General features: G+C 33.8%; 3 protein-coding genes and 1 long non-coding RNA gene across 6 annotated transcripts in view; 2 read left to right on the forward strand and 2 right to left on the reverse strand.

Moving 5' to 3' along the window:
• Positions 1-3,150: 3,150 nt before the first annotated feature.
• LOC111424159 (mitotic spindle positioning protein meduse) lies at positions 3,151-4,838 on the reverse strand. Its single transcript, XM_023057593.2, has one exon. It carries the CDS (start codon positions 4,583-4,585, stop codon positions 3,737-3,739), a length of 849 nt encoding a protein of 282 aa, XP_022913361.1. The 5' UTR covers positions 4,586-4,838; the 3' UTR covers positions 3,151-3,736.
• Positions 4,839-22,790, forward strand: LOC111424161 (protein FAM177A1). Of its 2 annotated transcripts, none has more exons than XM_023057595.2 (3): positions 4,839-5,185; positions 5,325-5,603; positions 22,613-22,790. In XM_023057595.2, the coding sequence occupies exons 1-2, from the start codon at positions 5,030-5,032 to the stop codon at positions 5,583-5,585; spliced, it is 417 nt and encodes a 138-aa protein (XP_022913363.2). In that variant the 5' UTR covers positions 4,839-5,029; the 3' UTR covers positions 5,586-5,603; positions 22,613-22,790. The 2 variants fall into 2 exon arrangements, with proteins under 2 accessions (XP_022913363.2, XP_022913364.2); XM_023057596.2 differs by lacking the exon at positions 22,613-22,790 and adding an exon at positions 12,173-14,087.
• LOC139431719 (uncharacterized) overlaps positions 12,318-24,359 on the reverse strand; it is a 52,693-nt gene continuing 40,651 nt past the window's right edge. For both annotated transcript variants that reach the window (XR_011641791.1, XR_011641792.1), the window contains exon 2: positions 12,318-12,508. This is a non-coding gene — a long non-coding RNA (uncharacterized lncRNA). The remainder of the gene's footprint in view (positions 12,509-24,359) is intronic.
• Positions 13,534-14,087, forward strand: LOC111424160 (NADH dehydrogenase [ubiquinone] 1 beta subcomplex subunit 5, mitochondrial-like). The gene has a single exon (XM_023057594.2). It carries the CDS (start codon positions 13,534-13,536, stop codon positions 14,035-14,037), a length of 504 nt encoding a protein of 167 aa, XP_022913362.2. The 3' UTR covers positions 14,038-14,087.

A 24,359-nucleotide genomic window follows, 5' to 3' on the forward strand; every position in this document is an offset into this window, starting at 1 on the left:
CAGAAAAAGCAACTGCTCTTAATGGGCACTCAGTCCCTGATGAGTAATTGCTACTCTGAGCTGTCTTAACTCTTCTCAATGTGCTAAAACTTATTTCAACGTCAGAATAAGCCATAAAAGTAATGTTATCCATAAATGTTAAAACTTTATTAAAATCAGGAAATACTTGTAAACCTTCTACATATTCTTGGAGATTCTCCAATATCCAGCATTATCACTTTTCAAGTCCGCCTTAGTATTTTCTCTTATCAACAAGACAACATCAACCGCGTATCCCACAACATCTATACTATCCAATCCCACGTTCAACAGCTCATCCAATACTACATTCCAGAATCTTGGCCCGAGGGCTGATCCCTGTGGGCATTCTCACAAACCCAACATTCATCCATAACACCACTCACCTATCCCTAAAATAGTCACCTTATATTTACATTCACACGTCTCTTACACTACTTTACACTGAATCTTTATCCAAAATAACTTCTCAAACCAGGAAATAAGGAAACCACTCTGTACCGCTTAGGAGACTCTGATAATTCCCTTGTATCATTAATCGGAAATTTTCCTTCTTTCATGCATCTATAGAACAACTAATTCGTGACATACTGTCCACAATCAATATACAAACTCCGGATTCATATCATCCATTCCAGCAGCTATCTTGCACTTAGTGCCTTCTTTGTATTATTGACCTCCTCTTTCGTAAACTTCGCCCACTCATATTCTAAAAACTAATCACCTTTCCCACTTTTCACCAATTCCTCAAGCGTATGAGTTGCCATCTTTCTCCAGCCACCGTTTCCATTTTCCTCACTGATATAATCCCAAAAACATTAGAAATTCAAATGAACAGTAATGGCTTTAAATATTCCAAGTGTTCTCCAATAACTCTTGGAATATACAAATGAAATTCCAAAAATATTCGAAAATGCTGTGAATTCTCAGGAAATGCTTGGAAATCTATTTATTACTTACAATTAGATATAGCCCAAGAATCCATAGAAATTCAGATGGATTCGATTCTAAATAAATCACAAATCTTTCAGAAATTATTAAAAATGCATTGAAATTTACTAAGAATATTTTAGAAAATTTTGAAATACATCGAAAATTTTTGAAATTCACACGTCTTTAATAAATAAACCTCAGATATTTAGAAAATCTTGATAATCCTTGAAAATTTAGTTGTATCTCCAATACATTTAAACACTTTTAGGATTTTCAAATAATCACTGAAAATTATTAAAAATATTCCAGAAATGCTTGAAAACCTGTTGAAAATGTTCTCTTATCCAAAATCGTTATAAGTCTCTAAAAGTATTTTGGAATCCTTAGAAAACTCAAAATCAATTTGAGTCATATCTGGTGAACGTGCAGGCTAAGAAACAGGCGCCTCTTTTCTGATCAATCTATTTGGAAATTCTACATTTAGATAGTTTTGGTAAATTAATCCAAAATTTGCTGGTACACCATCATGTTAGAAAACAGTATTTCTTCAAATATTAAGGGGGATATTTTGAAGCAATTCTGGCAAACCGTGCACAGTAAATGTGGTCTCAGTACATAATGCTCAACGATTCCAGCCCAAATATGAACAGAAAACTTCCATTGATGATATAACTTGTGAACGACACGAGGATATTCTTTTGTTGCAAATGTGACTATTGCGTATTAAAACAGCCATTTCTTGTACATCATGCCTTATCTGTCCATAATACACTCCTATGAAATCTTGGTTCGTCGTTAATTTTATTCACGTGCCATTCGGCAAATTGAACTGTGTTAGGATAATCAGCTGGAATTAACGCTTGCACTTTTTGAAGACCATAGAGATGTGCGACTTGTACGCATCGCCTGGGCAATGACACGAGTGCTTATTTGTGGGTTGTTTTGAAATTGTTGCAGAAGTTGGTCCTCAAAAATTTAGTACCTCGAATATGCTAATCCAATCTTGAAAATGATGTATGATAGGAAATGTGATCTAATAGAGCACTGAGACGATTGCAGCACTCCCCACTTGTGGAGGCTATCACCACAGATTCCATTGAGGCCTTTCAGACACCCAGCAAGACTGATCTTAGGATATCCTGACATAAGACACATGAAACCGACTCAAATCCTTACAAATGTCAGGTAATACTTGAAAATCCTTAATATCAAATCCTGATAAATCAATCCACGAAATTCTTAATTCTTTCTTAATCAAAAGATTGAAATGAACACGAAATGTTTGTAAGTCTATGAGAAATCTTCTGGAAACCGCTAAAAACCCAGATGTATCTGAAATAAATCCTGTTTCTATGAAATCTATTAAAAATCTAAAGTATACCAAGAAATACTTTGAAAATACAACATACGTTCATTTTCTTATAAGTGCTATAACTTAATTTGTTACAAAAAATAGAGGTTAAAGCATCAGTTTGAAAATGAAATGGAGTGGCCTCCACTTTCTCGAATTTTTTATATGGGACTGATATACACGCAATATTTGCAAAACATCATCAATCGATCTTCATGATAAAGTACTGCCTCCAGTTACACAATATCATTAAAATTTTATGTCTCAATGTTTATCATGATATTAAAGACTTACACAACACTTGATTAAAATTAATTTAAAGTGCCAATTTCAGATAACGTGCCACTTCCGGTTACGCGATTTATTTGAATCTTCATGTCGGAATGTTCTTTTTTTGAATCATTATAGTGTTAGTTTATATCAAAAGGCTTATATGTGTAAAGTACTACTTTTGGTTTAAGGATTTATCCCAAAGTTGATACAGATAACTTAGGAATAAAATTTCGTCACTGCTACTTAGTGTGTTTTTTGAGTTATCGCGTTTACATACATACGTATACACTTACGTATATAGACATATAAAGCAATAAAAATAGTTGAAATGAATTCGTGGGTTCTCAAAACCTTCAGATCATTGTTGATTGATTCATTTTCGTAAAAATTGTAGATGATAACAAAATGTTGATATAATCGGCAGGTTTTTACTCAAATTGATACTTTAACCCGTTTAGAAGTTGATAGTGTACTACATATTAGTCATACTAACAATTTCTAGCAAAGATATTCTTTCAACTACGTTATTATATTATATAATAATTAATAGTCAACAAAAAATAATACTCATAAACGATAGATAAAATAATTTTATTCAACAACTGATTGAACAATTTATTTAAGGAAAAATCGACAAAAAAAAACCACTGAAAACGTTTTTACTGTTTGGTTGAATTGTTTTAAGTGTAAAATGCGTTACATCGATTAGACCTCTTGTTATCAGCGATCGTTATCGAAATCATTAATTATTTTCGTTGATTACGGCAGTAAAACAAGCGGCTTTGGAATTCACTGGAAGCGGTGTATTTTAAAACAAAAAAGTATTAATACAATAAAAAAACTCGAAAGACTAGCAGGTTTATGTGTTTTAATCTCAAAAAAGAACGAAAAGTTGATTACATCAATCAAAACGTTGATCTTTCTCTTTTTAATTCCCAATAAATATTATTAATAAATACAAAAATTGAAATATTAAAGTGGGAATTTAATAATAACACACAAAAAAATAAGTGTAAATTAAACCCTGTGAAAGAAAGCTACCATTTTTTGTACTCTAATCTAAATCTCTAAACAAAATTTTTATCATTTTTATTTTTTTTAGTAATATAAGACAAAAAATAGGAATCTCAATTTAATACTTGGACTTAATAACCATTTCAATCAACACCTAACACCTTGATTCTTTTGAATCATCTCTTCAAATTGATTTATTAGGAAATGTGATCCTGGGGCATCAAGTTCTTCTTCGTTTGTGTCGCAAAGTGCAGCTAAAGATCGCGCAGCTTTTAAGTTTGAAGCTCCTGGACTAAGACTATTATACTCTTCCGGGTTATAAAGCTGAGCCATTGATCTCGCCTTTTTCATTCCAACTTCCGCCAATAGTGGTGGTGGTTCAATTTCAACCAAAGAACTAAAATCGGGTTGCGATTTCCTTCTTTCAGACCTTAACTCCATTTCCCTCATGTGCAAATCTTCCAATTCCTTTTTTAATTTTTCCTCAAATGGAATAAAACCTTTTCTAATACACTGCGATGGATCCAATATTTTTGGTGGTTCAAAAGAGTCTGGAATATTCCAAATTTGGGCTTGGGAGTTAGGATTTAAAATAGGTGCGCTTGAGTTGCTTGGAGAAGAGGATGCGGATTGTGATCCCATCAAAGAAGCTGCAGTAAGTTTTCCTCTCGATTTAATAAATTTATGCATCACTCCTTTTGCTGCGGGGTTTTGAGTAAATTTTCTTAGCGCGGTGTTATTATTGGAATTATTTATTCCATTGGAATTGTTAGAAAATGAATAAGCTCCTAATGATTTACTATGTTGAAGAATAGGTCTGGTTTCTGGTGGTGTATCAACTTTTTCTACTTGATTTTCGTGATCACTTTCATCACTTTTATTATTTAAATTAGTTGTATTACCATTTTGAAGGCTTCTTAACTCCTTTTCTCTTTCGATAACTTCCGAAATTTCTTTCTGGATTCGTTGAAGCGTTGCGTTTTCCGTTGTGGGCATTTTTATGGTTTCTTTTTTCTACTTTTTTTTACAGGTACATCTCACGAGAACCACAGGTGACACACTAAATCTAGATAATATTAGCACAACCGATATCGCGTCTTATCACAAAAAAACTTGTTACAATGTGAACTTGCGCAAAAGCAAACACTCAACTCGAACTCTATAAACGGAAAACTCGCTCGCCGTGGATCCGACCTCCAAACCCATACGCAGCCTAAATAACTCTCTCATGAACAGTTATCCCATATAGAACTGTGAAATTCCGTCAAGAGATGACTCCGTTTTAACGGCGAAACGGAATCGATACCATTTTACCGTTAAGTTAGACGACCCTTCACACAAAAGTAAACAATAAACATACAGGTGAAGTGTATCATTTTTCCTGTGGTGGGGATCCAAGCTTTTTGGTGTTCGTGAGTGATTGTACAAATAAACAAAAAAATGGAAATGTCCCAGATCCCTGAATTGAGTTCGACCAACGTCAAAGTGAAAGTACCCAAACGAGTCGTTTATTTTAGCGATGGTGTGGTCGAAGAGTTTAGTGACGACGAAACCGATCAACCTTCAGCGGAACAAGAGCAACAAGTCGTAGATCCTGTAAGTGAATGGATTTTATTCATTCAGTACATTTAGCGCCATCTCTAAAGAGTAGACCATAACGTTTCATTTTGAAACTTCAAATATAGCTATTTCCTAATAGATGGCACTTAAACTTTTTCATTTTTTTTTTGCTAAGAAAACTCTTCCATGGCGAGATTGGTTCGTTTTTAAATCTTGGGCAGCAGCAACGGGAACTTTATCGGCAATCGATTATATGGGCGAATGGTTGGCTTCGGTATTTGGGATAACAACTCCAAAGTACCAATTTGAAATCGATGAGTACCATCGGAGACAAGCGGAAAAAAAGGAGGAAGAAGAAAATGTTAGCGGATGGACTACGCAAAATGAATCTGAAAGGAATGTTACCCAACAGCCTAATACAACATCTCAAAATTAATCTTTAAATAAAGTAAATGTGAGTTTCAACGTTCAATAACAAATTTACTAAAGTTTTAGTAAAGTGTTAAAAGAAAAATGTTTGTAAAAAATATGTTTTTGACGTTATCAATCGTTGAGAGTTTCTTAGTAATTTGTTTTACAGTAAAATGTTTTGAAATTCGTTACAAATATGGTAACATAATAACTCAAACTTTTGAATCTGAAGATATAGAAAAGCTTGCAAAAACTTCGTGTTTGAATTATCTGCAGTGAAGAAGGTTTTATGCTCCAAACTAGCTAAAAAATTTCCACAGTGTATTCCATAATGGCTATTATCCATAATGTGAAGTCAACTATTATGACTATCAACCTTTTTATAAAAAAAAATGCAAATAAACGGGACTCTTCTGTCGTTCCTTTGCTGGTTCAAATCACTGTTGGCATTTAAATTTGGAATGTTAATTACACAAGTATTTGGAGAGTTTGCAACACTGATTTTGGATTTTTCCGTTTTATTGAACACACACCAGTTGCTTCAACGCTAGACTCTTCATGCCACTAATGAGTTGCTTCGCTGCATCTTGCTTTACAGGAAAGTTTGGAATTGATAGTCTTGTTTGAGCATGCACATGAGGTTTCATGAGTTCCAATAAGTGTTTAAAAAAAACTTTTTATATTCTGTATCTATCTTGGGTTTACATGATGCCAAACTCGTGTTTTCAACAACGCAAACATACTACTGTGTCTTTCTTTGGTGTTTACAGAAATTAGAGGAATTAGAAGAAACTCATGTGAAGTACCCGTCTATTAGTAACTGTCAAAACTGTACGGTTGTTCGAGCCTTCGGGTTCATTACCTGGATAGATTCAAAAAATCATGTAAATCGCCTTCCTTTGAAGTCTATCATTTACATTATTGAAACGTAAGGCTTGAAACAATTATGTCATCAACCTACAATTCCTCAACAATCAGATGGGCAAATTTTTTCAAATCAGCCATATATAAAAGTCCTATTAGCGCCTTTATCTCTTGAGAGTTGGTATTGAGGTTGGGCAGTTTCTTTCACGTGCGTAGTTTTGACGCTTCTTTTTAAGAAGCTTTAAAACTATACTTTGATTTTCCTAACATTTGGACGCGTTATATGTTTTGCCCACTAAATGGTTGTATTTTAACCAGTAAAAGTTGATTCTGAGCTCACCGGTACGTCGTTTTCTGTTTCGGCAGCAGACTGGTCTGAATCAGTCATGTGTCTAAGTGTGTTCAGAAGGTTATTAAGATTCGGCCAGCCATGAAAAATTCGCTAAACGTTCTAAAGCAATATTTAGTTACTTCGTACAAATTATAATAGTTGCATAGTAATAATAACAAATATAACAGAAGAAGAATGATGGTAAACCCAAATCGCGATTCTTTCACATTCTTTGCTAAAGCTATTTGCCATTTGCAACATGATCTCTCCGCACTACGCTACATAATAAAAAATACATATAAAGTAATGTAAACCTGAAAATACGAAAACTGTGGGATACTAATTAAAACTAACTTTGAATGCATGCATTAAGTACTAGAATACTAGAATTTTCAAATATAAGCTCCAGAACTTGTAAACATAATTCTTATTCAATCATCTCGTGGTAGAAGCATCAATGTTATGCAAAATTCTGAAATTATAAATTGAGTTTTTCAATAGAATTAAGTACGTTTTTATCAAAATGCCCCAATTCCTAAATTTATGAGTAAATGATGTCTGAACTCTGAGTTGTGTTTCTTGAACGAACTCAAGTTCGCACAAGAATCTCAGTTTATGATTAAATGATTCCAGAAATCGGAGCAATATCTGTTGATTAATCAGCTCAAAGTTATCCAAATTTGTGCTTATATTCTTGCACAAGTCAGTTTAAGTTTGTACGTACATCCGAGGTGATTTATGAAGCCACGCAGGACACCGCTATTTTTATACGTCTCATCAACGCGGAAAAAGAGTAGAGGATTAGCCGCGTCCATCACATTATATCTTGTTGAAAGAAAGATCAAAACTGTAAATGCAAAATGCAAATGAAAAAATCTATAATGATGAAGAATTTGATGGAGAATTTGCAATGAAATGATGAAATTTCGTTGATTTTAGTACAAAATACTTTTTATCTAAAGATCGGTTACTGTTAAAACAATTAATTAAGGTTACTTTTTTCCGTAAAATTAATCAGTAAATTCAAAAATGTACTCAAAATTATTATTTAATGAGTGATTGCAGGTTGTTAAATGAAGATATAATCCAGTTTCGTGGATTGTAACGTTTATTAGTACAACATAGTTTTTATTTCAGGAACGATTGTTGTTAGCACTTTTTGCCAAGAGTACTTTTTTACGTAAAAATCATCAATTAATCGAAGAATGCTTCAGGAGTTATGATAAAGTCAGTGGCGTAAATATTACTGGGTATAGAATGTAAATATCGTGAAATTTTATATTTTTTGAAGTTTTTATCAAAACATTTTCTTTATCTTATGACTGGTTATAGTTAGAACATTAACCAAGAGTACTTTTTAACATAAAAATCATCAAGTAATCCAAAAATGTTTTCGGAGTTCTGAGGAGGCCAGTGGCGTAGATGTTATTAGGTGCAGAATGTAGATATCGTTGAATTATATATTTTTTAGAGCTTTCATTAAAAAATTTTTTATCTGATGACTGGTTACAGTTAGAACAATTAATAAAGAGTACTTTTTTCCATAAAAATCATGAAGGACTTCAAAAATATACATAAAATTATGATTTAAAGAGTGGTGTATATGATGCAAGTTGTTCAATGAAGATATAATCAAATTTCTTGGATTTTGGTGTTTTTTAGTGCAAAATATTTTTTATCTCAAGAACGACTGTTGTTAGCACTTTTTGTCAAAAGCACTTTTTTACGTAAAAATCATCAATTTATCCAAAAATGCTTTAGGAGTAATAATAAAGTCAGTGGCTTAAATATTACTGGGTGTAGAATATATATATAGTGAAATTTTTATAATTTTTGAAGTTTTTATCAAAACATTTTCTTTATCTTATGACTGGTTATAGTTAGAACATTAACCAAGAGTACTTTTTAACGTAAAAATCTTCAAGTAATCCAAAAATGTTCTAGGAGTTCTGATACAGTCAGTGGCGTGGATGTTATTAGGTGCAGAATGTAGATATTTTTGAATTATATATTTTTTAGAGTTTTTATCAAAAAGTTTTTTTATCTCATGGCTCGTTACAGTTAGAACAATTAATTAAGAGTACTTTTTTCCATAAAATTCATGAAGGAATTCAAGAATATACATAAAGTTATTATTTAAAGATTGGTGTACATGTTGCAAGTTGCTCAATGAAGATATAATCAAATTTCTTTGATTTTGGTGTTTTTTAATGCAAAATATTTTTTATCTCAAGAACGACTGTTGTTAGCACTTTTTGTCAAGAGTACTTTTTTACGTAAAAATCATCAAGTAATCCAAGACTACTTGAGGAGTTATGATAAAATTAGTGGCGTAAATATTACTTGGTGTAGAATGTAGACGTTGTGAAATTTTATAATTTTAGGGGTTTTTATCAAAACATTTTGTTTATCTTATGACTGGTTATAGTTCACTCATTAACCAACAGTACTTTTTAACGTAAAAATCGTCAAGTAATCCAAAAATGTTTTAGGAGTTCTGATACAGTCAGTGGCGTAGATGTTATTAGGTGCAGAATGTAGATATTGTTGAATTATATATTTTTTAGACTGTTTATTAACAACATTTTTTATCTCATGGCTGGTTACAGTTAGAACAATTAATTAAGAGTACTTTTTTCCATAAAATTCATGAAGGCATTCAAAAATATACACAAAATTATTATTTAAAGATTGGTGTATATGTTGCAAGTTGTTCAATGAAGATATAATTAAATTTCGTGGATTTAGGTGTTTTTTAGTACAAAATATTTTTTATCTCAAGAACGATTGTTGTTAGCACTTTTTGTCAAGAGTACTTTTATACGTGAAAATCATCAAGTAATTCAAGACTGCTTCAGGAGTTATGATAAAATCAGTGGCGTAAATATTAGTTGATGTAGAATGTTGATGTCGTGAAATTTTATAATTTTAGGGGTTTTTATCAAAACATTTTGTTTATCTTATGACTGGTTATAGTTCAATCATTAATCAACAGTACTTTTTAACGTAAAAGTCATCAGGTAATCCAAAAATGTTCCAGGAGTTATAAGAAAGTCAGTGGCGTAGGTGGTATTAGGTACAGAATGTAAATATTGTTGAATTATATATTTTTTAGAGTTTTTATCAAAAAGTTTTTTTATCTCATGGCTCGTTACAGTTAGAACAATTAATTAAGAGTACTTTTTTCCATAAAATTCATGAAGGCATTCAAAAATATACACAAAATTATTATTTAAAGATTGGTGTATATGTTGCAAGTTGTTCAATGAAGATATAATTAAATTTCGTGGATTTAGGTGTTTTTTAGTACAAAATATTTTTTATCTCAAGAACGATTGTTGTTAGCACTTTTTGTCAAGAGTACTTTTATACGTGAAAATCATCAAGTAATTCAAGACTGCTTCAGGAGTTATGATAAAATCAGTGGTGTAAATATTAGTTGATGTAGAATGTTGATGTCGTGAAATTTTATAATTTTAGGGGTTTTTATCAAAACATTTTGTTTATCTTATGACTGGTTATAGTTCAATCATTAATCAACAGTACTTTTTAACGTAAAAGTCATCAGGTAATCCAAAAATGTTCCAGGAGTTATAAGAAAGTCAGTGGCGTAGGTGGTATTAGGTACAGAATGTAGATATTGTTGAATTATATATTTTTTAGAGTTTTTATCAAAAAGTTTTTTTATCTCATGGCTCGTTACAGTTAGAACAATTAATTAAGAGTACTTTTTTCCATCAAATTCATGAAGGAATTCAAAAATATACACAAAATTATTATTTAAAGATTGGTGTATATGTTGCAAGTTGTTCAATGAAGATATAATCAAATTTCTTGGATTTTGGTGTTTTTTAGTGCAAAATATTTTTTATCTCAAGAACGACTGTTGTTAGCACTTTTTGTCAAAAGCACTTTTTTACGTAAAAATCATCAATTAATCCAAAAATGCTTTAGGAGTAATAATAAAGTCAGTGGCTTAAATATTACTGGGTGTAGAATATATATATAGTGAAATTTTTATAATTTTTGAAGTTTTTATCAAAACATTTTCTTTATCTTATGACTGGTTATAGTTAGAACATTAACCAAGAGTACTTTTTAACGTAAAAATCATCAAGTAATCCAAAAATGTTTTAGGAGTTCTGAGGAGGTCAGTGGCGTAGATGTTATTACGTGCAGAATGTAGATATCGTTGAATTATATATTTTTTAGAGCTTTCATTAAAATTTTTTTTATCTCATGACTGGTTACAGTTAGAACAATTAATTAAGAGTACTTTTTTCCATAAAATTCATGAAGGATTTCAAAAATATACATAAAATTATTATTTAAAGGTTGGTGTATATGTTGCAAGTTGTTCAATGAAGATATAATCAAATTTCTTGGATTTTGGTGTTTTTTAGTGCAAAATATTTTTTATCTCAAGAACGACTGTTGTTAGCACTTTTTGTCAAAAGTACTTTTTTACGTAAAAATCATCAATTAATCCAAGAATGCTTCAGGAGTAATAATAAAGTCAGTGGCGTAAATATTACTGGGTGTAGAATATAGATATCGTGAAATTTTATAATTTTTGTAGTTTTTATCACAACATTTTGTTTATCTTATGACTGGTTATAGTTCAATCATTAATCAACAGTACTTTTTTACGTAAAAATCATCAAGTAATCCAAGACTGCCTTAGGAGTTATGATAAAATCAGTGGCGTAAATATTGGTTGGTGTAGAATGTAGATATCGTGACATTTATACTTTTTAACGTAAAAATCATCATGTAATCCAAAAATGTTTCAGGAGTTATAAAAAAGTCAGTGGCGTAAGTGTTATTAGGTGCAGAATGTAGATATCGTTGCATTATGTATTTTTTGGAGTTTTCATCAAAAAAATGTTTTGTCTCATAGCTGGTTACAGTTAGAACAATTAATTAAGAGTACTTTTTTCTGTAAAATTCATGAAGGAATTCAAAAATGTACTCAAAATTATTATTTAATGAGTGGTGTAGATATTGCAGGTTGTTATATGAAGATATTATCAAGTTTCGTAGATTGTAACGTTTATTAGTAAAAAATATTTTTTATCTCAAAATCGATTGTTGTTAGCACTTTTTGCGAAGAGTATTTTTTTACGTAATCATCAAGTAATCCAAGATTGTACCAGGAGTTATGATAAATTGTAAAATTTAATAATTTTTAAGAATTATAATATGTAATTACTTCCCTTAAAATTAGAAATTTTTATATACAACATAAAAAAATCACAATCGTATTTTGAGAGATATGTATACCCGCCATATAAAATTTCTGTGGTATAAGAGTGAATAGAAGTTTTATTTTAAATTTTATTATTTTATTGCGCGATAGAAAGCACGCGAAACGGCGCTTTTTCACACGTTACCACTGACACAATTGTGTTTTTCAGTTTGCACTTCCAGCGTACAGGATGTGAGAATAAACAGTATATTCGATATTGGAACGATGCCAATCCTCGGATGGTTCATCAGAACGGGTCGTAGTTTGGTGTGTGTTTTAGTGCTATTTGTGGTTTTTTAAATAAAACCTTAACGCTTGCAGATAATATGGTTTATTGATGTAAAAAACGGTTACACAACTATATTTTAAATGTAGCGCAACAAATTAATATCAACTTCCTTCTGCATTGCGATTTCTTTTCTTGTTAATCTCTGATCTCGTATTTATGTAAAAGTTGACTTCTTTGATGTTTATTCCTATCATGACCAAGTATTCTTTCTTGTATCTAAAACCAAAAATAAGCTATTTAACATCATAATATAGTGCGAATTTTCAAATTCTTATTTTAAAACATGATTAATTGGATGCTTTGAAAGATATTTATATAATTATTTTTAATTGTTAAGACAAATAGGTAATAAAATTAGTTTTAACTTAAAACATGTTTTCAGAAATTATTTTTCTACTCCAATTTTTATTGAGAAGGGTTTACCTACTAGGGGTTGTTTAGGGGCCACACCCCTCCGCTCGTTCTGATCAGCCCTTTCTGTCGTTTCGCGTGCGACCCTTGACCCTTTAGGGTAGCCAGTGTCCGGCAAACGCATGCGCCACCCCTCTGATCGATACGTGCCGTGTGGGATCGCACCCCCATTGGTCCGGGCGTGGCCTCAGAATCCGGGTAATTACCCTGGACCACACTGCCACCCCACCTTAGCCCTACACAACGGTGTACACTACCGATCAAAAGTTTCTATTTGTATCCAAACAATACTTTGGGGCCTGTTCATAAAAATTATCAAAATCGATTCAGTTACTAACGTTACACTTTTAAATTTTATTAAAATAATTAAATTAATAATTAAGGAATTATTTTAACAGTAGTTATCTTGAATTGTGGTAACTTTTATAACATCTCTGTACATTTTACACACACCATCGTGGAAGGATGCCGTGTTCCAGGAGCCAACAATGTTCCCTGCCAACCCTGGATGATAAATAACCTCGACAGGGAAACGCTCTCAATGCAGAGAGAAATGATTAATTAGCGTCCTAGGTGAGGGCCACCGCTAACGGAGCTTCCCCCCTTCGAAAGCTCCAACGGTCCCCGGGAGTTTGTTGGGGGAGTTGTGGGGAGCTAGTATACAGCTCGTGGAATGGGGTGTGTTTTCGGGGGATTCAAGTCGATACATAACCGTTGTGTCGTGGGTGTAAATCAATAAAATAACGCAAATTTTATTTTATTAAAACAATTTTTATTATCATTTAACACAATGTGTCATTTTTTTTCTAAACGTCAAATAAAAAAATAAAATGATTAATTTTAGTTCGCTGAATCATAAGCTTTTCAAGAGTTCTTTCCAAAAACATTATATGAGTTCTCATAATCTTTTCCCGCATGGTCCTTCAAGATTTCAGTGGAAAAAGTTTAAAGATTTGATGAATATGTATCTATTAATATCAATAATTCCTCTAGGAGGTTTAATAACGTACTGTCATATTTATATCGGACCAGCAACTTTATCGGAAATCCCTGAAGATTACGTTCCGAAATGTTGGGAATATTACAAACATCCCATAACTCGATTTATAGCGAGGTACCTCGTTACCGATCCTCAAGAAGATTATGAAAAATATCTTCACCATATTTTCGAAGAAGACGAAAAACGAAGATTGAGAGCATTAGAAAGTCAAATCATATTCAGTCTAAGAGATAATTTAGATTATAAGTCGTATTATTACCGACCGGTTTTAGCTAAATATCATCGATTACATAAACAATGCGCCGATAAAATTGCAGAAATAATGGGCGATTAATTTAAATTGTAAAACTATTTTTATTTAAATAAATCAGCTTGAAAATTCAATGTTGGTCTTATACAAATGAGTGCAAAACTGGGTTTCGAAGTCAAATTTTTGACGTGTAACTTTCTCGTGAACTTAACGTCGTCGTCGCCGAGTAAGAAGAAAGTAAAAGTGCAAAAATTACCATTGTAAATACCACCGCCGAAGAGAAGTCAGCTGAGAGCGAAGCGTCGACGTGGTATTTTTAAATGGTGGCGGCGCCGGCGGCCTCCGTCGCGACGCTAAAACAAAGTTGGAATTTTAAACAGCAATTTAGGGAACGGTGGCGGCGCGCGCCGTCAACTTTTCCAAAAAAAAAAACGAAAAAAGGGAAAAAAGAAAGACGAGTGAGAAGGTAAAAGCGACTCTTCCGAAGAACCACGACCTGACTCAACGGAAAGAGAAAGAACGAGAGAAGGACGGATCCATTCATAATTAGCGAACGACGGAGAGTTTTTAAACGGGCCCGCGATTCATCGACGTGACGTCAGAGGCGTCGGGACGCTCAGACTTCTCTCCACTTTTCGTTTCACTACGTCCCGGAATCTATTAAAAGTTACAACAGGCTTTTATTACTGCTTTACTAATTATGAATGAAATTCAGATTAAAAAAAAAATTAAAAGGAATTTAGATTTAAATTTGATTTGATTTATCACTTAATGATAATTATTTAAATATTGGATTCTGGTGCGACATTTTACGTTGGGATCTTTATTAATTAACCCTAAAGATAAGGAAGAATACTTCAAGTTTAATTTGAACTTGAACTTTTAATGAGTACTACTAATGGCTTACCACATTGATTCCTTATTAATCAAGCTTTCTTCTAAGCTATTATTTATTGGAATAGCTCGATTTAACCAGAAGACTTTTTTTGTCTGTTTTAAGATATTCCCAGTAACTTAATGGTAGACATATTAAATATTGAATAGAGACAATACATACTACGTTAGACTCTTTATTAATCAAGCTTCTTTTAAGATGTTACTTGTTGGTAAGTTTCGATTTAGCCAGAAGTTATTGAAGAAGGAAGCCTTAATGTTTTTGTCTGTTTTAAGATATTCTTAGTAACCTAAAGGTAGACATATAAAATATTCGATAGAGATAAGTCATATTGCTTAGAAATCCTTATTAATTAAACTTTCTTTTAAGATATTACTTATTGGAACTTTTCGATTTCGCCAGAAGTTATTGAAGAAGGAAACCGTAACATTTTTGTCGGTTTTAAGATATTCTCAGTAACCTAATGATAAACATATTAAATATTGGGTATGGACAAGACATATTACGTTGGAATCCTTATTAATTAAGCTTTCTATTAAGATGTTACTTATTGAAATGTTTCGACTTAGCCAGAAGTTATTGAAGAATGAAAGCTTTCACTTTTTTGTCTGTTTTAAGATATTCTCAATAACCTAATGGTAGGCATATTAAATATTGGATAGAGATAATCCACATTGCGTAGAAATCCTTATTAATTAAGCTTGCTTTTAAGATATTACTTATTGTAATGTGTTAATTTATCTAGAAGTTATTGAAGAGAGAAATTTTGACTGTTTTCTCTGTTTTAAGATATTTCCAGTAATCTACTGATAGACACATTAAATATTGAATAGAGATAACTCATATCACGTTGAAATCCTCATTAATAAAGCTTTCTTTTAAGATTTTATTTATTGGAAGCTTTCGATTTAGCCAGAAGTTATCGAAGGGGAAAGTCTTATCATTTTTGTCTGTTTTAAGATATTTTTAGTAAATAGTGATAGGTATATTAAATATTAGATAGAGACAATACATATTACGTTGGAATCCTTGTTAATTAAGCTTTCTTTTAAGATATTGCTAGTTGGTAAGTTTTGATTTAGGCAGAAGTTATTGAAGAAGCAAGCCGTAACATTTTTGTTGGTTTTAAGATATTCTCAGTAACCTAATGATAAACATATTAAATATTGGGTATGGACAAGGCATATCACGTTGAAATCCTCATTAATTAAGCTTTCATTTAAGATGTTACTTATTGAAATGTTTCGATTTAGCCAGAAGTTATTGAAGAATGTAAGCTTTCACGTTTTTGTCTGTTTTAAGATATTCTCAGTAACCTAATGGTAGGCATATTAAATATTGGATAGAGATAATCCATATTGTGTAGAAATCCTTATTAATTAAGCTTGCTTTTAAGATATTACTTATTGTAATGTGTCAATTTATCTAGAAATTATTGAAGAGAGAAATTTTGACTGTTTTCTCTGTTTTAAGATATTAAAAGTAATCTAATGATAGACACATTAAATATTGAATAGAGATAACTCATATCACGTTGAAATCCTCATTAATTAAACTTTCTTTTAAGATTTTACTTGTTGGAAGCTTTAGATTTAGCCAGAAGTTATCGAAGGGGAAAGTCTTATCATTTTTGTCTGTTTTAAGATAGTTTTAGTAAATAGTGATAGGTATATTAAATATTAGATACAGACAATACATATTACGTTGGAATCCTTGTTAATTAAGCTTTCTTTTAAGATATTGCTAGTTGGTAAGTTTTGATTTGGGCAGAAGTTATTGAAGAAGCATGCCGTAAGCATTTTTGTCGGTTTTAAGATATTCTCAGTAACCTAATGATAAACATATTAAATATTGGGTACGGACGAGACATATTACGTTGGAGTCCTTATTAATTAAGCTTTCTTTTACGATATTACTTATTGTAATGTGTCAATTTATCTACAAGTTATTGAAGAGAGAAATTTTGACTGTTTTGTCTATTTTAAGATATTTCCAATAATCTAATGATAGACACATTAAATATTGAATAAAGATAATTCATATCACGTTGAAATCCTCATTACTTAAGTTTTGTTTTAAGATATTACTTATTGGAATGTGTCAATTTAGCCAGAAGTTATCCAAGGGAGAAGTCTTATCATATTTGTCTGTTTTAAGATATTCGCTGTAACCTAATGATAAACACATGAGTTGACACATATCACGCAGAAATCCTTATTAATTAAGGTTTCTTTTAAGATATCACTTATTGAAATATTTCGTTTTAGCCAAAAGTTATTGCCGTTTTTCACTATTTTTAGATATTCTTAAGAGCCTCATTATAAATATGTTAAATATAAGACCTATTACGTTGGAATCATTATTAACTGAGCTTTCTTGTGCGATATCATACGTGACAATACCTCAATTTATCCAAAAGATAATGAAAACAGACTTTGTGTCTGATTTGAATCAATTCGAGCTTTTACGAGTAATAAAACTTCACAAATTTGCAAATGTTCTAATCTAACGTTTTTTATCATGTCAAATTCTTTATCATATCATCATAATGAAATAACTCGATTTCATTAAAAGTTGAAAGGCAAACTTCGACCTTTGTGTTGTTATTTATCATAAATAACTCAAATACTGGATACATTTATGATGTATTATGTTGAAGCCTTTATTAATGAAGCTTTCTTGAAACAAATAGCTTCGTTTAGCCCAATTTGGCGTTTATGAGGAATTCATCAATTACTTCCTGAACACTCTCAAATCAATTCTGAGATCAATATCGACCACTATTGGTCTATAAATATTGATTGGTTTTAAATTAATCAAATTTCTTTGCCCAATGAGCAAATGTAGCTTTTTAAAAATACCTAAATCGAGCTTGGTTGTGTATAGAAGTAACATTTTAACTTTCCAACCTTTCTTGTTACCTAAAAGCTTTTTGAGCTTTTACCGATTAGTTTCTCAACGTGTTCATGCGTGCTAGCCTTCTACCACGGACCGTCCTACGAAGGTATTGATCTATATGTGAAGTCATCCATCAGCGTGTATCTCGGGGACTGGGACCCGGACCCAGGAGTCTCACTCTACAGCGGTCCAAGTAACTTCCAACCCTAAGAAGCAGTCGCGACGACCCAACATTGCTTCGATGACTTCTTTGGTCGACCACGTTCCGACAAAGGCGCGCCATTAGCCTTAGCATTTGGGCCTCTCTAGTCCCTCGTCAAAGTCCCGACGCATAGCGTCCCGACGCCGGTTGTATGGACGAAGCCGCGGGGACGTCCTTGGGGGAACAGGAAGGACGGGACGTTTATCGGGAAGACGACGAGAAAGGGGGTTGCAAGAGGGGACGTAAATGGGGATGGGGATGCTGAATCGCCCCCGGCTGCGGATGCCTGCCGCCGGAGATTTATGATGGAAAGGACGAAGGAGGAAGAATTGTAAAGTTGGGGACACAGTTGGCGCGATTTCGAGAATGGGATAAGGTGGGATTTAGAAATGAGGATAGTGAGGAGTAGTGTTAGAAAAAATCTAAGGGTGGCGATTGTACGGTTTAAACAAGATTTAGATGTTAAAGGGAATACCAAGAACTACGTGGTTAAAAAAGTTTTGTAAAGTTAAAGTAGATTAATACAATTGTGGTAAACACTACAAATTTTAGCTTAATTATGACAGAGTTTCCATTTTTATTAACTTTAACTGAAAGAAGAAATTTGCATCTCCAATACCCCTACAGCTACATATGAATTCAACTGAAACTTTTAGTTCCAGCTATGGTAACATCGCCCACAGTTGAGTCTAGACCAAATGTGAAGTCTCTTCTTCGTCCGCCATATGCAAATGTCCTCGAGTAACCGAATTATGTACTCCGGAGCCGCGCATACATAATTCACCAACTGGCGGTTCGTCCCAGAGACCGTTCGTTTGGTCGGCGACGTCGCCGTCGACTTGGTCACATTCTACATGCTATCTCTTCGGAACATCTGGGCGAATGGGGGCACCCGTCGGATCGGCGGTTCCCAGGTAGATCCCGGAGAGGCTCGCAGCTGGATCCTCGCGTATGCAAATTGCGCGCCGCAAATGTGCCAGATTGCCCGGCGACCGTGAAGGGCCGGACTACCTGCGGAGGCCCTTGCCCCCCGCGTCAACGCGCGCCACTGCCATCTAACTCTCTCTCTCTCCTCTTGCCACCTTCATTTGCATACACAAGCTGCCAACAATTTTGCTTTTGAAAAACCTCGATGGGGGATTCAAAAACCAACCGGTGTTAAGTGTTTTTATAAAACTTTTTTTTGAATTGGTTAATCTTAATTTTTTGAGTAATTCTAGTTAGAGGGGAGAATAAACTTGCAACAATAACGTTAGCAAAGTTTTAAAGAGTTGAAAATATGCATCATAACAAGTTCTTGTTACTAAACAAGAACGAAGAGTAGTCGGGAGATAAAAGCTCGTCGTGTTTATAGTAGATATACATACGGTGCACCTACCCTTAATCCACAATAACTTTTCTTAATTAAACACTCTGCGCTGAAGAAAATTGCCCTCCACGCGCTCTCCACCTAATAACCGACATTATTTATTCAGTTCTTTCGAGCTGTTTGAAGCGGTTTAACTTCCCGTTCGCAAATTGCTGCCGCCCCTCACACACACACACACATACACATACATACATTCTCTTCGTTTAATTTTACACATCCTGATCAAGCTGACGTTCACCCTGAAAGCGGCGGCCACTTTCAGTATGGGTGCAAACCAACCCACTTCCTCTCTCCACTCAAACCTTCGAAGGCATCCACGAACAACGTCAGCCATCCTACAACTTGGCCGTAATTAGAAACCACCAGGGGACTAATTAGCAAACATGCTACGTTGAAATGCACCTTGTGTACTTGTGCAGACACCATAAAGGTCTTTAGAGCAAATGGTTAAATATGGAATAGTAAAGAAAACAGGATTTGAAACGTTTACAAGGTTCTCCAACTGTGTAATTTCATTAATATCATTTTTTTTTAAATTATTTCAATTGAGTGAACACATGATGGATAAAGGAAATTGATGGGGTTTGACCGCTAGCCGAACTCAGCACGAGTCCATAGTCGGCTAATTATATCTCGTTTAACTGGAAAAAGAGGCCAACGGTCAGCCATAAATCAAGTCCGGCGCACGGACGGGCAGTTCGCTGACCACTCGGCACGCCTATTGCCCACCCTGTTTACCCATAATATTTGTCCATGGTTCATTAAAACCCCTCGGCCCGTTAGGGTTGACGTTCGTTGTCCCGTTTCTCCACGTTTCGTTTACACATGTTCTTAACACTGACAAGAACTAGATGACAACAATGAGTTTATTAAAATTGTATATTGTTCGTCAAAGATTCAGAAAATAGATTAAAATTTTATTTACTCTAATAAACTTAATTAATAATAATAGTAATAATTAAATAATTCCATGTTCCAAGGACGGTATTTTGTCAAATTGCACTTTTTGGGCATTTTTGACTTTATTTAGACTCCCTAAGGTGGAAAACAGGTGTAGAAAAATTTTGGCACCCATATTTATATTTTAAACTTATATTTTATAAAAAATATTGAGACTTTACATGAACTACAACTTGAAAATATGTTTTTTAAAACGAAAAATTATGATTTTCTGGAGTATTTGGATGGTCAACAAAAATCTCCCAACATACGAGGACTCCATTTGCCATTGTATCGTTTTTCCATGCTGGAAATATCGTGATGGAACTTTTCTCCATGTTCGTCGCTAACATCTCCTAGGTTCTCAGGAAGCAAGTCGAGGTGCACGTATAAAAAGTGAATTTTGAGTGACATATTACAACCCAATGCTTGTTACGTCGAAACTTTGACTCAACTTTTCTTCGAATATGTTATATTTGAACAATTTCCTGATCTGAGGTTCGACGAAACTTCCTTCCTTTATTTTAACGTCACTAACTTTTCTTTCAAGTACATAAAATCTGAACCGTTGCGATCCATGGCTTCGACAAAATTTTTTATCAGGCCTACTTTTATATGTAGTGGTGGCAGAAGTACTCTGGTGAGCTCGACAAGGGGAGGGCTTTGGTCAGTCTTTCTTGCGGTAATGATTGTTTCGATCTCTGCTGTCCCACTCGTATAAAAAGCAACAATACTTTGACGTCACCATTTCTTTAGTACCAATTTCATGTTTTCGTAAGTTTTTTCCGGAACAGAAGGTAATCTATTTCCATTTTGCAAGAGTACAGCTTTTAAAATGGTTTTTGACGAGTCTCTAAACAAGCGCCAATCTTGTGGTTCAAATTCAATATCTAGCAAGTTCATGACCGAAGTAATATTGCAATACACTAAATTTTCTTCTAGTGAGAATTTTTTAGTTAGTTAAGACATACCTTAGTATCGGATGAAGCAAATTCCTTTCTTTCAATCTGGATCCTAATAGTTCAGAATGCTTTTTTGACAATTTTAATTAATTTTTTCTCTTTTCTTCTCGAACCAGATCGTTAAGATCAGCTTGAATTAGAAAATGAGGTTCCTTATCTTCAGGCACATAGGTTGGATTATGAAAGTCATCTTCAATTGCACTACATGAAGGTAAATCTTGACATCATTTGCTTCGTCATTTGTCTGATTTGGCATATTGGTAAATCAGCTCTATGACGAAGTGGTCGTGATGCAGAATGTACATTTGCATATTTCACAGTATCTTTTGACGCCATATTCATTCCATTTATATTAGTCAAGCAAAAGTAGCAATCAGATACGTGATCTACAGACTCTGTTCAAATCATGAATCGTACAGCATATACGAGGTGGCCAATACTTATCTTGATGAGCCACAGAGAAACCAAAATATACACAATAACACTGTGTTCACTAGTTCAGTGGAATTTTGCTGCTGGCTTTTGAAAGTCAGTTACCCACATACGTGGCAAAAGCTGTTAAGATGATTAATACACTTCCTTTGTATGTTGAGAAACTAACAACGATTATCTTATGTATGCTAAACTCACAATTTGACACTGTTTTAAAGGATAACTTGATGCAATCGACACTACGTACAGTAATAATATATTATATTGCGGAAAATACAGTAGACAAAATCTTAGGTTGCTGTCACACCAAATTTGTGGATGACAGAAAAAAATACTTTCTGTTTTATAATGAGGGTATGTAGTAAAATAATAATTAGCATACAGAATCGAAGTGGCAAAAACCTTATCGATCAGTGTTATTATTCAGCGCTGGAATGCTGTATATTTGTATTGTTGTTTAGTATTACATTGTTAAATAGTTTCCATTGAACTAGAACTAACACTAGACCTAAAACTAGAAAGTTTCAAATGTTTCTAGTTCTAGGTCTAGTGTTAGTTCTAGTTTTAATTGTTATTCAGCGTTAGATTCTTATATATTTCGACTGAACGAGAAAATAGAATTAACACTAGACGTAGAACTCGAATATTTTTAGTTATATAGGTCTAGTTTTGATTCTGATGCAATTTAACGCACTTTTGGCTATAACGGACACTCCCTTCCCCGTATTAATCCAAAAATATCTGAGATAGTTTTAAACACGAAGTTCTTTGGCTATTATGGTTCTTATTCGTACGAGAAGGTTCTTGATATGCAAACAACTTTAGATACAGCTTTACATAACTTTACATAACGATGAATATGCAAACCCCAAATTTCGACTAGTTCCTAATTTCCTCTCGACTCGTTTATATGAGAGGATTCTTCTTTAACGCTTTTTTTTTATTGTTCTTTTTCTTTTCAGGAATTTCGGACGTTCTAATGAAGATGTATTAGATTGCTTTATGTCAACAGCATTTAATGAGCAAATATTTATTTAATGTTAGTTCGTTGCACATAAAATAAATTGTTATTTTTAATACTAATATATAAATGTATCTCCTTATAAATGTGTATATAAAAAAGTTAATGTAATATTCAAAAAAGGGTGTCTAGAAATTACTTTTTTCTCGCTATAAGACCAAAAGTGATCTATATAGATTTCCGTCCATTGCGCTTTCGCCCCCTAAAATGACCGACTTGGCGTTTCGTCGGGGCGCAAATATCCCCTGGGATATTAATCCGGGATGGAGGGCGGAGCTTAAAGGGCTTATTACCCCTACGTGCACGCACACGTGTGCAGGACGTCCACCCACGGGGGAGCACCATCGCCCTCCCCCAACCCTCCGGGCGAGAAATGACGGAAGGGACGATGTGGAGGTTGAGGGAAAGCGAGGGGTGACTTGGAACGATATGATTCAGGATTTCCAATAGGTGTCCATTAAATATTTTACGGCTTCGGGACGCGGCTTATCTCGCTTAGATATTTTCTCTTACGATGGTTCGTTTACAATGGGAGAGTGAGTGGATGGTGTGAATGTGCACCCCCACACTCTTCCTGCTTTTTTTTTTAGTACACTCATTTCTTTGGTTTCGGCCGAAGCATCCGTGACGTCTTCCTCGCTTGGATGATTTCCATTTACATGAATAAAATATGCTAGAGAGAGGAGTGTAAAGAGAAAATATAGATCTACTTGATAAAAATGCATTTTCTACAACGTTATCGAAGATTTATGTTGTACCTTCGGCATTTTAATCCAAAAATATATTTTTAAAGATTTAATCGATTTTATATGAATGGATTCCAATCGGAATATTGAATGTGTGGGTTTCATATTCTCCTTCGTCTTCGCCCTTAACGTTCATAACCACCATATTCCGGCGTGGGCTATTGATTTCAAAATGGAGTAAGTAAACTAGCTGTAAGCGGGTTGAGAACCTCCTCCCCGTGCCGCCACTGTCGCCGCCAGTTCCTCGCCTGAATAATAAGAAGGGCCCCGTGCTCGAGTGAAATATCACAAACCTAAAGCGTTGCCTGCACGTGACCCGCCGATTGATTTTGTTTTAAAACCCGGGGGGATGGAGGACCCCCGTAACGTTTCAACCCCCCACATTTTGCTCCCCACGTTTCGTACAACATTTTCGAAGGTTACCTTTAAAAATAAAATCAAAGATTTCTTTAACTTACCGAGATATAACGAAGAATATTATTGAGGTGTCAGTAACCCGTAGTGATATTTTGACGACTAAACCCCTTCATCCTTAATAGAGTTTCGCGACCTTTCAAAAATACCCCTCCTTAGGATTACCACCATCTGACACGGTTTTAGCTTCCGGAATATAAGGTACGCGGATGCTCTGGGACCGTTAAGGAGACGACAACCCCCCTAAATACGCGATGCATATTCAATAGAGAAGGAGTTCGGGTTCTTTTCACACGCGAAACCAGAAAAAGGGTTAACCCTAATATCCTCCGGTGTATATCGATTTGTATCGAACTCGTTTGAACCCGATTTGAATCCGTATACAATAAATGCGACCCATAAGCAGATTCGAGCTGGTTATTAGATGGGACGGTATTGAGAAAAGGATATTGAAGGGTTTCGACGAGACGTTAGCATAAAGTAAAATGTAGAACTTGTGTCGTTGGGAATTTTTAATATCATCGGAGA

The sequence above is a fragment of the Onthophagus taurus genome, chromosome 11, assembly GCF_036711975.1.
Source record: "Onthophagus taurus isolate NC chromosome 11, IU_Otau_3.0, whole genome shotgun sequence".
In the NCBI taxonomy this organism is placed as follows: Eukaryota; Metazoa; Arthropoda; class Insecta; order Coleoptera; family Scarabaeidae; genus Onthophagus; species Onthophagus taurus.